The 13049-nt window shown below is 41.3% G+C and overlaps 1 protein-coding gene across 1 annotated transcript in view; it reads left to right on the top strand.

Moving 5' to 3' along the window:
• Nucleotides 1-13049, top strand: part of THSD7A (thrombospondin type 1 domain containing 7A) — a 378974-nt gene that overhangs the window by 209286 nt on the left and 156639 nt on the right. The window contains exons 5-8 of the mRNA XM_054991106.1: nt 489-737; nt 3469-3650; nt 8194-8349; nt 11920-12123. Coding sequence (XP_054847081.1) covers nt 489-737; nt 3469-3650; nt 8194-8349; nt 11920-12123 — 791 coding nt within the window. The remainder of the gene's footprint in view (nt 1-488; nt 738-3468; nt 3651-8193; nt 8350-11919; nt 12124-13049) is intronic.

Consider the following 13049-nt stretch of genomic DNA (forward strand, 5'->3'; position numbering starts at 1 on the left):
GTGCAGGCTGGCACCTGCAAGAAGCCCTGTTCAGATGAGCGAAGCTGCCGTGGAGCGACATAGGGAGGGAGGCAGTCCTGTAGGTATGCTGGACCAAGGCCGTGAAGAGCTTTGTATGTAATAACCAATACCTTGAACTGAGCATGGTAACTGATAGGTAGCCAATGGAGTGACTGTAGGATGGGAATGTGAATAAAAGTGAATAATGTGAATAAAATAATGTGAATAAAATACAATCACTTATTCCCAAGGCATCATAAGTCACAGTCTCTTCTTACTGTGAACAGAGTCTTCTCATCTAACTCTTAGCATTATAGATTTAATTGGAATAAAATGTGAGGCAATGTCTGTTTCACAAAGTAATTTTCAGTAGCCAGCTGAAACAGGTGTTTACTAAGCATGCGAGTCTGACAGTACAATGGATATAAAATACTGCTAGGAATTCATAAGGGAATACATTTCCTAACCATCTTGATATTCTTCTGCAGCTTTTGCCAACAGGAGAAATTGCCAATTACTTTCCAGTCTTGTGTGATCACAAAGGAATGCCAGGTGACAGAATGGTCTGAATGGAGCCCATGTTCCAAGACATGCTTTGATATGACATCCCCGAAAGGCAATCGCACAAGAACAAGGACCATTAAACAGTTTCCTGTTGGTAATGAAAGTGAGTGCCCGGAACTAGAAGAAACCGAGGAGTGTATGTCTCAAGGAGATGGAGTGCCCCCGTGTATCATGTAAGCTTTAATATCTGTCTGGATTTTTAGCATAACCTACCTAACTTACCTCAGCCTGACCTACCTCACAAGGCTGTTGTGACGATAAACTGGAGGAGAGGAGAATGTTGTAGGCCACTTTGCGTCTCCATTGGGGAGCAAGGCAGGGTATAAATGAAGTTTTAAAGAACAAGAGGAGCCACCTCATAATTTTTTAAAAAAACCCTTGTATAACAGGAGTGAAATTCTAATTTTAAAAATAAGGTATCCATATATAAGTAGCTGTAAGCCAGTAGCCATGTCAACAAACTGGCATATAGTTCCATTTGTGGAGTAAATGCTAATGTAGATAGATACTCAGCAGAATCTCACATTTGAAGTACTCTGTACACAGAAGGATAAAAGAGATTATCTCTGAGCAAGGCTAATAAATATTCCTTAAGCATCCTGATATGTCTTCAGCAACTGGTCAGTAGGAAGAAAAAATCTAAAAGCAGCAACAAATAGATTAGTCCTGTTTAGGGCACAGGTTTAGTTTAGATTCAAGTGATTGCTTTAATTGGTAGCTTCTAATTGAGATTAATATTAGCACATGAACCTCAGGAACCATCTGGGTGTATTTTTCCCCTTTATCTCCCTAGAAGGAAATGGCAGAATATTAGAGAAGGTATTGTTGGTATCATGTCATTCTGCCACTCTGTCTTTGATTGTGGTATACTGTCAGTTTTCTTGGAAGAAAATAAATATCATTCTCCATCTCCTGTGGCCTGTGAAAGCAGTTCCCTTGATAATCTGCTTAAACTACTCGATTTAAATGTCTTGTGACATTTCTTTTACTTCATACGGCTGATTGAGATTTTAAGTTAGTATTCACAGTTCTTTTTTTCCCCATGCACTAGCTGATTGGAAAGTGCACAGTTTCTTGTCGTTCATCACTGCTCAGCGGGAAGGCCTCATGCTCTAGAGAAATCACTATTATCTTGACAATAAAAAAGTAACTCAGATATGGGGGCAGGGCAAGGGAAGGAGGGGTAGTTGAGAAATATGACTGTAGTTTTTCACTGTTGTGTAAATATAAATTAATACCTAAATACGTAGATGTATCTTTAAATAGTGCTCTGGTACATGTGGGAGAACATTTCAGTCTGCCAGGGCATTCCATTGCTGACTTAAGAGTGGCAATTCTCAAGAAGAGAAACTTCAAAGAAAAATTACAGTGTGAGATTACTGAAATTAAATTTTGGAACAATGGATCGATCCCTCATGGTTGAATTGGGACATAGGATTTTTCTCACATTACAGATGCTAATTTTCTGCACTTCACATTCAGGCTTTAACAAACGAACTCCAGCATGCATTATAGCTAGCTTCCTGACTGTCTAATTTACAATTCCTCTCCCAAACTTTGCCAGGAATGTAGAACCCCTTCCTTTTCCCACTCCTCGTATCTCATAAAGGGAGCTCTGACTCTTGAAAACTCATTCCCTGGCAATCCATTTGGTCTTTAAGGTGCTACTGGACCGGAATCTTGCTCTTCATTTTAACCAGCAACTCTTTGAGGTAGGTTATGCTGAGAGACAGAGATTGTCCAAAGGTTCCCCAGTTAACAGCATGGCAGAGGGAGGATTGGAAACTAGTCCTCCTCTGCAATTTTAGTCTGACACTTCAATACATGTATTATTGCTTATTTAATGTAATGCAGGACCAGACTATTTTTATTTATTTATTTATTTATGTCATTTATAGTCCGCCTTTCTCACTGAGACTCAAGATTAGTACAATCCGTATCAAGTATATTACCATACAGTATCAAGGACATTTCCATAAACAATGCCATAGAGTAAATAGATAAAAGTTTTAAAAGACATAACGTTAGCAAGAATCCAATACAAAGTAGAAGAAAATAATGAAACAAAACATAATCACTTCTAGGGTTGACATTAGACAACTTAAAGCACAGGTAGTACATAGGACTCCATATTTAAAGCAACAGATAATATGTAAGACAACATAATGGTGAAGTCTATGGTCCCTAACTCATTAGCGAAGCATCTATGAGCAGAACCACAAGTGACAAAAGGCACAGATGGGACACTTGTCTGCTTCCCTCAAGTTTTGATGGGAAATGTAGGCATCCTGGTCTCGCAGCTTCGCTCTCTGACTGCTGTCCAATGGACTTTTCAACTGTCACTTGTCCAACATTCCGCCAAGCTGCCTACATTTCCCATCAAAACTTGAGGGAAGCAGACAAGTGTCCAATCTGTGCCTTTTGTCACTTGTGGTTCTGCTCTGAGACCCCATCCCTACAATATGGTGTCCCCAGGAATGTTGCTGCCTTTTTACCTCTTTACAAATGCTGCTTACATCACTTCACAAATGTCATGAGGGACAATTCTGCTAGAGACTAACGCGTGGGGGGAGGAGGGGCTCCTGTCTCCCCCTCACCAATTTCAAGAGCTCAAAGAACCCTTCAGGGATGCTGTATTGTCTCGTTTGGCTCTATGGTTGCAATCCTTAAGTATACTTTCTTGGGAGTAAGCCCCATTGAATAAAATGGCACTTACCTCTGAGTAAACCTGTTTAGGATTGCTCCTTAAATAGTCTACCCCAAATAGAAGAAATTATTATAAGTACCTTTGGAAGTCAATTTAAAATATTTGGGTGGTAAGCCTGAAAATTTAGCAGGAAAGTCCAGTGGTTTTGTTTATGAAATTAACTTGGATTGCTTTATTGTTGATGTTTTTGATCTCAGGTATGGTTGGAGAACGACAGAGTGGACTGAATGTCGCATTGATCCTTTACTGAGCCAGCAGGATAAACGACGTGGAAATCAAACAGCTCTTTGTGGAGGTGGGATTCAGACGCGGGAGGTGTATTGTGTGCAAGCTAATGAAAACCTCCTCTCTTATTTAAACACGCTCAAAGAAAAAGAAGGTATGTTGGAATTGCTGACAATTAGCACAAGAGGTTAAAGTTTTAAGATACTCGCATCATTTAAACTTTAACTTCAGATTTTTTTCTGAGTTACATTATTTATGGAAACAAGTTCATTCAGTACATATTGTTCATTTTTCAGCAGAAAGTTAACAATCTAACTTTCAGGTCCTCATATCCACTGTCTTCATATATCCAGCAAATAAAGATGTGCATCTTTTAGTTCTTCAGCATTTTCAAGGTCTCAGGCAGAAGGCTTTCTTGATTGCTACCTGAAAATGTAACTGAGATGCTCGGAAACCACCCACCCACCCCTTCATTTTTTTGGCCTTAGTCCATTAGTCCACTTAAAAATAAAGGAACTGTTGCTATAATGCATCTGCATTGTTTCAGAGTCCACATGGGAGATTCGGATACAGTGTGGAATGACCTCTAGTTTGAGTACATCCCAAAAAGACAAATAAGTGGGTACTAGATCAAATCAAGCCTGAATTCTCCGTAGAAGCTAAAATGACCAGACTAAAACTGGTCACTTTGGTCCCATCATGAGAAGACAAGATTCTCTGGAAAAGTCAATAATGCTAGGAAAAGTGAAAAGCAGCAGGAAAAGAGGAAAACCTAAAACAAGATGTCTTGAGTCAATAAAAAAGCCACGTCTTCTAGTTTTCAGGATCTGAGCAAATCTGTTAAAGATAGAACATTTTGGAGGTCTTTCATTTATAGAGTCGCCATAGGTTGGAGACGACTTGACGGCACGTAACACACACACACACACACACGAGTACATCACTGCTCAGAACAATGTTAACTCCTTTAAATGTACAACAGAAACCAAATGGTGATTTAAATTCTGTTTCAAAACAGTCAGCAGTTTAATCTTTATGATCCTGCAGTACACATTATCTTAGTGTGCTATTTGCAAATCTATTTTGTCCCATTAAAATGAGTCACAGTTCTTCATTTACTGTTTAAAAATGGACCATCTTTCCATTTAAGACTGATTGCCTTCTGTACATGCCTTTTGCACTTTCAGGTTACAAGATTGAATCAGACAAAGTACAATACCATGGGCAGAGGTGGCATGTCTGTGGTGGATGCAACAGTAAAAAGATCAGTAGACCCACCTGGTCATGGAACTTCTTATGTGCCAAATGTATCTTTCAAATAAATTGTTTAAAAAATGACATTTCCTTTTCTGAACATTTTCTCCACAGAACAGAGAATTATCTAAACACTGCCTCTTTACAGCTTGTTCTTTCACAACCCCCATGAACTCTAGTGGGGATTGCTCGTGAGAACTTCTCAGTAGCTCTAAATAAAATAAGACTGCAATCCTAAAAGTATTTTCCTGGTAGTAAGCCCCACTGAATAAAATGGAACGTACTTCTGAGTAGACCTGCTAGACTGTTCCCTAAGTAATTTAAACAATCATATATTATTATATAACTGTAAGACTTCTTTTGTTTAAATACTAAGATACTAAACGCCAAGTAAACTTCAATAAACTTAAATAAAAACAGTTTAGAATGACCTGAAAGCACCCACAATATATTCCTGCATTAAACTGTATGTATTGACTTCTAAAGGAATACAGCCACATACTCCAAAAAAAGAGGTGTCCTTGACTTGTTTCAACTTAATTTACATGGTTGCTGGAGTCCTAAGGATATCCCATTTTCATTTCGGTCTTCATACTTGAAGGCATAAACTTGTTGAGATCAGACAGCCAAGTGCCAGTTCAGATCCTGGTATTAATATTGAAACAACATACTTCTACTCAGGGCTTTTTTTTCTGGGAAAGGAGGTGGTGGAACTCAGTGGGTTGCCCTTGGAGAAAATGGTCACATGGCTGGTGGCCCGCCCCCTGATCTCCAGACAGAGGGGAGTTTAGATTGCCCTCCGACAGCAATCTAAACTCCCCTCTGTCTGGAGATCAGGGGGCGGGGCCACCAGCCATGTGACCATTTTCAAGAGGTTCCAGAACTCCGTTCTACTGCGTTCCCGCTGAAAAAAAGCCCTGCTTCTACTACATGTTCTTCAGTATGTGATATTTACATTTCAACTGTTTTTGGAGAGAATGACACTATGTAACAAAAACCAGTTGAAGCCCTAGTATTCTTGGCTAATGCTTGACTGGGGAAATTGAAATGTGCCTGCCATCATGGTGGCAATACACTCTTGCTTAAAGACACAATAATTCCAGCAATAGTTCCATATTTTGCACAGAGATCAGTATTTCAGTATTTTGAAAAATCTTGTTTGGTATAGGCTGATATGAAATAGTCCCAATTGAATTTTGATAGGAAAAATATGGCTTACCAAGCATTCATCTCAATGGACACACACACACACACAAGCAGATTAAAATATAACTATTCTTTGGATACATAAATGTGAGAACATTTTATTTCCCTTGAGTTCCAATTCCAACTAGCAAAGAGGAAAGCTGAATTTCAGTGTGCAAAGCCCTGAAGACAGCAGACAATCACAGAGGAGAATGATAGTGGGATTTTTATTATTGGAAATGAAAATATGTATGCCTCCAGAAAAATCTTATTAAACTAGGGAATGATACAAAGATGAAAAAGAAAAATTACTGCTGTAGCAATGGGGAAATCCCATACTGATAACGTAAGCTAATTCTGCCTTTGGCTGTTAGAACCCTCCTCCATTCTCTTGTAATCATGGTGGTCTTTGTCCCTGTAATTTCAGAAAGTCAGTCACAGAGCACATCGAAGGCTAGTGCTGCACCACTTCTATCAATCACTTTTGAAATAACAGGTATGTGATTAAGGCCTTCGAATGGACATTTCAGTGAAACGTGTCTAAGGACTTACTCTCCCTTTTGAGCGAACTATGTTGGCTGTATACCCGACACAGTTCTATGCAATAGTTTCCCTGGTTGTGAAACTGTGGGTTTTTACTAAAAGAAAAAAGTTCAAGATATTTAAAATAATAATAAAAGAGCATAATAATTGTTCTTTTAAATCAGTGGTCCATTAGAGATGAATTAGGAATTCCGAATCCTTACCCAATCTTACTTTCAATGAGTTTAGGCTTAAACAAGCTCAAATGAGCAACTCATGGTAAACTTTGGTCATCATACAAAACATTGTGACTTGCTTGCTTATTCTACAACTATGGTTCCTAATCTTTTTTGCATCTTTTTAACATCAAAAAAGTTCACAGAACCCCACCCCACCCCCCACACATGATGATAGTAGTTATACTTTTAGTATCTGTTGATTGAGAAAATACATAATGACAAAAAGATCAAAATGATAATTGTAAAGTTCTGCATGTAAATAAGTTTGTATATATTAATGGGGGGGGGGCTGACTGTTGGTTACTGTTGGTTTAAATGCAGGCCTCTCTGGAGAGAAGGAGGGGGCTGGATGGTTGACTGGAGTGTAGACATGGGCGTGAAATGGAAAAAGCGTGAAACGAGAGTTTCATGTTTCGTTGTGATCCATGAATCACGAATCACAAAACTTCATGAAATTGACATGTTTGCTGAAACGATTTGTTTTGTGATTCGTCAGAACCCAGGGCATTTCAGCAGCCCCCTTCATACCTGGAGATGCCAAACTCGCCGGGAGACTTCAGCAGGCTTTCCTCCACCCACCCTCCCAGTTTGCAATATGTTGATCAGGAAGGGTGGGAAGAGAAGTGCTGCCAGAGTGCATGACTGAAATGGGGACCAGGAGTTGCTGAATCAGAGGAGGATGAAGGGACCGGCCGTGGTGGAGTTGGGCTGGAAAGACAGAGTGAGGGGTGGGGTGGAGGAAAAAAGCACCCTCACCCAAAGACCTTCCCACAGCAAGGCCAAGAGCTGGAAATAAGAGGCTTCTTTCAGTCTCTTTAAAGCAGCAGCAGCCAAAAGCACAATCCCAAATCCTTCCACACATTCTCCCACTCCAACCCCAGCAAAACGCTGACATAGATCAGAACAGGAGGTCTGTGGTTGGCTGACAGACCTGCCTAACAGGGTTTGGAGGGGTGAGATTGATGTGCCTATGGCTACAGAAGGCCCACCTCCTTGGTTGCCTAGGAGATTGACCCCCCCCCCCAGCTGTAAAGGGCAGAATGGAAGCTCTCCAAATGGTTAGGAGAGCTGCCAATCAAGGGTAAGTGGGCTATGATTGGGGTTTCCAATGGCAACAAAAGTTCTGGGCCCATTGTTGCCTAGGGAATCAATGGATTGACGCCAGCCTGTTGGCAATTATGAATCGTCCACAAAGCTAACGAAACAGGCCAAAAAGTCATGAATTTCATTATAATTTCGTGATAACTGCGGCCCCACAAAATGCTGTTTCGCGACACATGAAACAGCCCATTTCGTGACGAAATTTGCTTCATGCCCATGTGTGCTGTGATTAGATGGTAGCTGTATCCTAGGAGTCAGAGTGAACTGCAGTTTTTAGAGTGCTGAGGAAAAAGCGTTCATTCTGGGCAAAGCAGGCAGTGTTGCAATGTCTTTTCTTTTCATATAAAGTAGGACTTTATTTACCTATAAAAATGTTTGTTTGTTTTGTCTTCATAGCATCCAAGCCTGTGGATTGGAAGCTGTGCACAGGCCCAACGCCAAGCACCACCCAGTTGTGCCATATCCCATGTCCTATAGAGTGTGAAGTATTAGTCTGGTCTGCTTGGGGACCATGTACATTTGAAAGTTGTGATGATCAACAAGCAAAAAAAGGTACATATGTTTTCCAAATCATGTTTATTACTTTTAATGCATGCTGGGCTAAGGGAGATTCACATCTCATCTCCAGGCTGATTTTTATCATAAGCTGTGGCAAATCGGGGCCTTTCCTCCCTCTGGTAGACCCCGCTCTGCCTACCCCTCCCTTTTCGCCTAGCCAGGCACCTGAAGGGGCTGTCTCACTTTCCTGTCTCTGGGTAGTTGCTGCCACCACTGTCCCTGTATGGGGTTCCAGTTAGGCGGGACAGTCTCCTAACCTCCCTCTGGTTACGTCCCTTTGTATTCCTTGACCTCTCTATCACCTCCTAGTGGACCCAGGTGGTTGGGGATCTATGTGGAACAGAGGGTCTTCATTCCTTCATTAATCAACAAAATTTATTTAAGATTATAACTCCACCCAGACAAGTATGCAGTGAATGGAAGACAATACATAAGGAAAAAACAAAACCCCTAATCTCTCTTCCTCCTTCTCTGTACTCATGCCCTAGCTGGATGTAGTATAGGGCAGGTATGACACTTTGTTTCCTGGGGTTTAACTCAAACCTATATCTTCCTTCAGAGCCATCCCTCTCTCTTCACTGTCAACCTCCTCACCAACCGACTGTCTCTCTCTCAATCAAATTCTACTCCAGAACTGGCCCCTCCCCTCTGCAGCCCATAGAAAGTTAACTCCACAAGCCAAAAGGGCATTTCTCCACACAAGCTGTATACGCAGAATTAAGCAGAGATGTGACTGAAGCTCTCTAGACTTGGAATACAAGCTTCGGCAGCTCATAACACTCAACTTCTTGGTGAATATTACAGCTCAGGGTCTATCTCTGTGGCTTGGATATGCAAGCCAAGCCGGCAAAACTCCCCTCCCTTTCCACATTGCAAACATTCTATTTAAGGAGGGCTATATTGCCCAAAACGTGTATGGATATTTGATTACATTGGACTAAGAAATGTTCTGTGCATTTTTTTGTGTTAAAGAGACCTCTCAGAGAAAACAACTCCCCGCTGAACAACTGCCCCCTCTCCATGAATCAAAGAGAGCAGAATCAGGGTTCTTCTGCATTTAACATCAGTGAAAAAAATGAACTTATGTGGTTTCAGAAACTGAGGGATGTGTATGTTGCGCTATGTCTGCTGATAGAAGCGTATGCAAATTTTTGATTTCCACATAATGGAAAAAAGGGCCAAACTGTTGTTTATTAATGCAGATGCTTGATTAACACTTCAAGTGGATGGCAATTTCAGTTGCAAAATCTTTAACCTATCAAACAAAATGAATACAATAACATGTACAGACTGTTCACCAACAGCAGTGCTTTCAAAATCAGGTCCAAACTAGACATGATGGCATCCATGAGCTGTTTCAGCACTGGACATGATGGATGCACCTTCTGTGGCTGTTTCAGCACTTGAAAAGGCACCAAGGTGAAACAAGAGTGCCTCAGGCTGCTGGGCTGCAGCTTTGCAGAATTTTTAAATCACCTTAAAATGGCTGCCAGCCTCCATGGGTCAGACCCATCGATGCCATCATATCTAGTTTGGTTCTTAATTGATGCAAGTCAGCGAGAGACCATAGGAAAATTCTACGCACACTTCCGGACTTAGAAATGCCGTGCTGATTCCATTAATCCTGAGTGATTTGTGCACATAAATATTACTAAATATTTAGTTTTTCATGATATACTTTTTTCTTCCAAACATTTATTGTTCCTTTTAGCAAATAAGATCAACGATAAAAAGATTAAAACTTCTCTTTTTTCCTGACACATCCCTGTTTTGAATCTGTTCCTCACACTACTGTAATGGTGCTTTGAAAGATTCTGGAAGCATCCAGTCCTGGATTTTTTCTAGATGGAGCATCAATCAAAGTATCACCAATAAATCCTGAGATTCAGCCAGTCCTCTTTCCTAGTTTGATCAAATTCATGCTAGCTCTTCATGCATTGTTACTCTCTAGATGTCACTCTATTCCCTAGCACTCATCTTGCCAACTCATTTCTCTGTGCTTTTCCCTGATGAATTTCGACCAACCACTTGCTACAATCCTCAGAGTATGATTTTGTTCTAGCAGCAGCCTCCTGAACTGTGTGTGATTAATGCAATGAGGCATGCTCAGTTGATAGACTATATAGCAAAAAGTTTTTTAAAAGATGTTACAGTATTAACTGCTGTAACTAAATCCACTGTCAAATAAATGCCAACATTCCACAAAGATTTCCAATCTGAATGGCTTTCAGTAACACACAGCCCCAGCTGTGGCCGTCCTTGTGCAGTGCGCGCAGCTCCCCCCGACTGCATGATGACATCATCACGTGATGACATCATCATGCAGTGACGCCAGGCCCATTGGCCGGCAGGTGGCTGCAGCAGTGCGAGGAGGCCACCCGCGGTCTGCACGCTGCCCCGGCCGCTTGCCATCCCTGGCCCGCAGGTGCTGCGCCCTCCTGGGGGCATGTGGCGGCGGCAGCACGGGGCTGGCCAGCGGTGGTGCAGTGCATGCCTCCGTCCCCGGCACCCCCTCCGGCGCCCCCTCTGGCCCTGCAGCCCCCGCCTCAACGGTGGCGCCGGCCCTGGTAACACAACCACAAGTAATCTTTCTCACTGGGTTAAGTGGAAAACTTCGGATTCTCTCTTTAAGTCTCCAGGTTCTTAAAGGCATTTTGATCATCCTCTTCCCCTCAGGCAGTCTTCCCAGAAAGCAAGATAGCTTGACCAAGTGGTATTCATCTCCCTGTACTATATGTTAAACAGCAAGATGCTTTCAAGGAAAATTCTCAGTGGTTGAAAGCATTTTAAATAGTCTGAGCATTGCATGTTTGGGAGTAGGTTGTGGCTCAGTGGTAGAGTATCTGCTTTCTGTCCCGGTCAACTCCAATTAAAAGGATCAGGTGATATGAAAGACCCAGGAAAACTGTTGCCAGTCTTAGTAGACAATACTAACCTTGATAACGCAATGACTTGACTCAATATAAGGTAGCATCATGTGCCTGAGTCTTCTCCTGCTTCTCATAGAATGCATAGTTTACCCCATAGCTCTATCCTCTGATCCTCTGCAGTTCTGCTGCTGATTCCTAAATGCTGTGACCTGGGCAGGAATAAGGATGGAATATGTCTTTTTCTTTCTTGTGTCAGCCTTATAATAGAGAGCACTTTGATATTCAGGTGCCAAAACACATGAGCGCTAGAGCATCCTTTGTAGACAGGTAAATAATGATTATTTCTTGAGCAATAATGAGCAGACTGCTCTTATTGGCAACTGTAGGAACTTACCCACATCACTTCACTTGTAATATGCAGAACTTGTTTAATATTCAAACATACTTTTCAAAAAGTTTAGTAGTCCCATTAGCCAGAGCTGAGTTCCAAGAGTTTGTTCATTTGGTTATTGCAGAGATGTTAATAAAAGGCTTAGAAAGTTTTGTGACAATCAAGAAGAACAAATGATAACATCTATTTATAGGAAACACTTGGCAACATTTGCACAGCTTCAAGTGTAAATGGAAAAACAAAGATTTAATCTCTTCTGCGAAAAGTCATCGTGACTGTTGTTTCTCCTTTCTCACACTTCAGGTTTTAAACTAAGAAAACGCCGCATCACAAATGAACCCACAGGAGGCACTGGCAGCTGCCCCCACCTGCTTGAAGCCATCCCATGTGAAGAACCATCTTGCTATGACTGGAGGATAGTAAGGCTGGAAGAATGCATTCCAGACAATGAAAAGGAGTGTGGACCTGGTACTCAGGTTCCACAGGTAGTCTGTATCAACAGTGACGGTAGGCTATTCTCCCTAGTTGCTATGGTTTGTTATTCCTTTATTCTGAGAAGTGGAAGTTTTCTAGCATTTTTAGTTTAAAAAAAAACCTGGATCCAATTCTTTGTGTTCCTGCATGTACACAGAGGGCTGGATGTTGCTGGTTGTTTGTGTTTTTGTTCCTCCATCCAAAATGGCAAGCTGTGTTTTGAACCATCTGGTGTTTAAAAATACAGTTATTGTTGGGTTGGGAAAGAATGGGTTGAAGCAAAATCATAAACAGAAGCAACCAGCTGCACATATGGACCTCTAGAGCATGGTTGTTGTGTTGTTGAAACTAGCTCATCAGAGGAAGATGAGATAAGAAACAAGGTTCATTTAGCATAAGCTGCAGCGTGGTCTGGTAGTTAATGCGGATTCAGTACTTTTGCAGAATTCAACAGGATCCAAATAAATGATGATAATACTTTTATATAGTGCTTTCAGTGCTTAGAGCACTTCCTGTATGTGATGGCAATAATCTTTACAGCAGCCTTGTAATGTGGGCCAAATTAAGGATGAGAGGTAACAGCCCTAGCACATTCAGGTCAGAGGAGAGATCTGAACTGGGAACCACTCAAGTTATAGTCCATAGCTACCATGCAGCCATGGTCAATCTGTGATGGACCTTTGTACATTTTATATGTGCCAAGCATGGCAATGATGTGTTGATTGCAACTGGATGGTAGATTTAGTCAAGGCTTGTGTGTTTATGGGAATGGCTTTGTTTCTTCAAGAATATAGAGAAAACTTGCATACATGTGTATACTCTGATTTGCCACTGTAATGTGTTTGTCAGTCTGAAACCACTTTTTATCCTTTGGCATTCCAGTTCCTTTTCTGCACCCTCTTCAGTATTTCATTTCCTTTAGAAGAACAGGAAATGCGGATGACTTTAAAAGGAAAAGA

Source organism: Eublepharis macularius, chromosome 11 (assembly GCF_028583425.1).
Source record: "Eublepharis macularius isolate TG4126 chromosome 11, MPM_Emac_v1.0, whole genome shotgun sequence".
NCBI classification, from domain to species: Eukaryota; Metazoa; Chordata; class Lepidosauria; order Squamata; family Eublepharidae; genus Eublepharis; species Eublepharis macularius.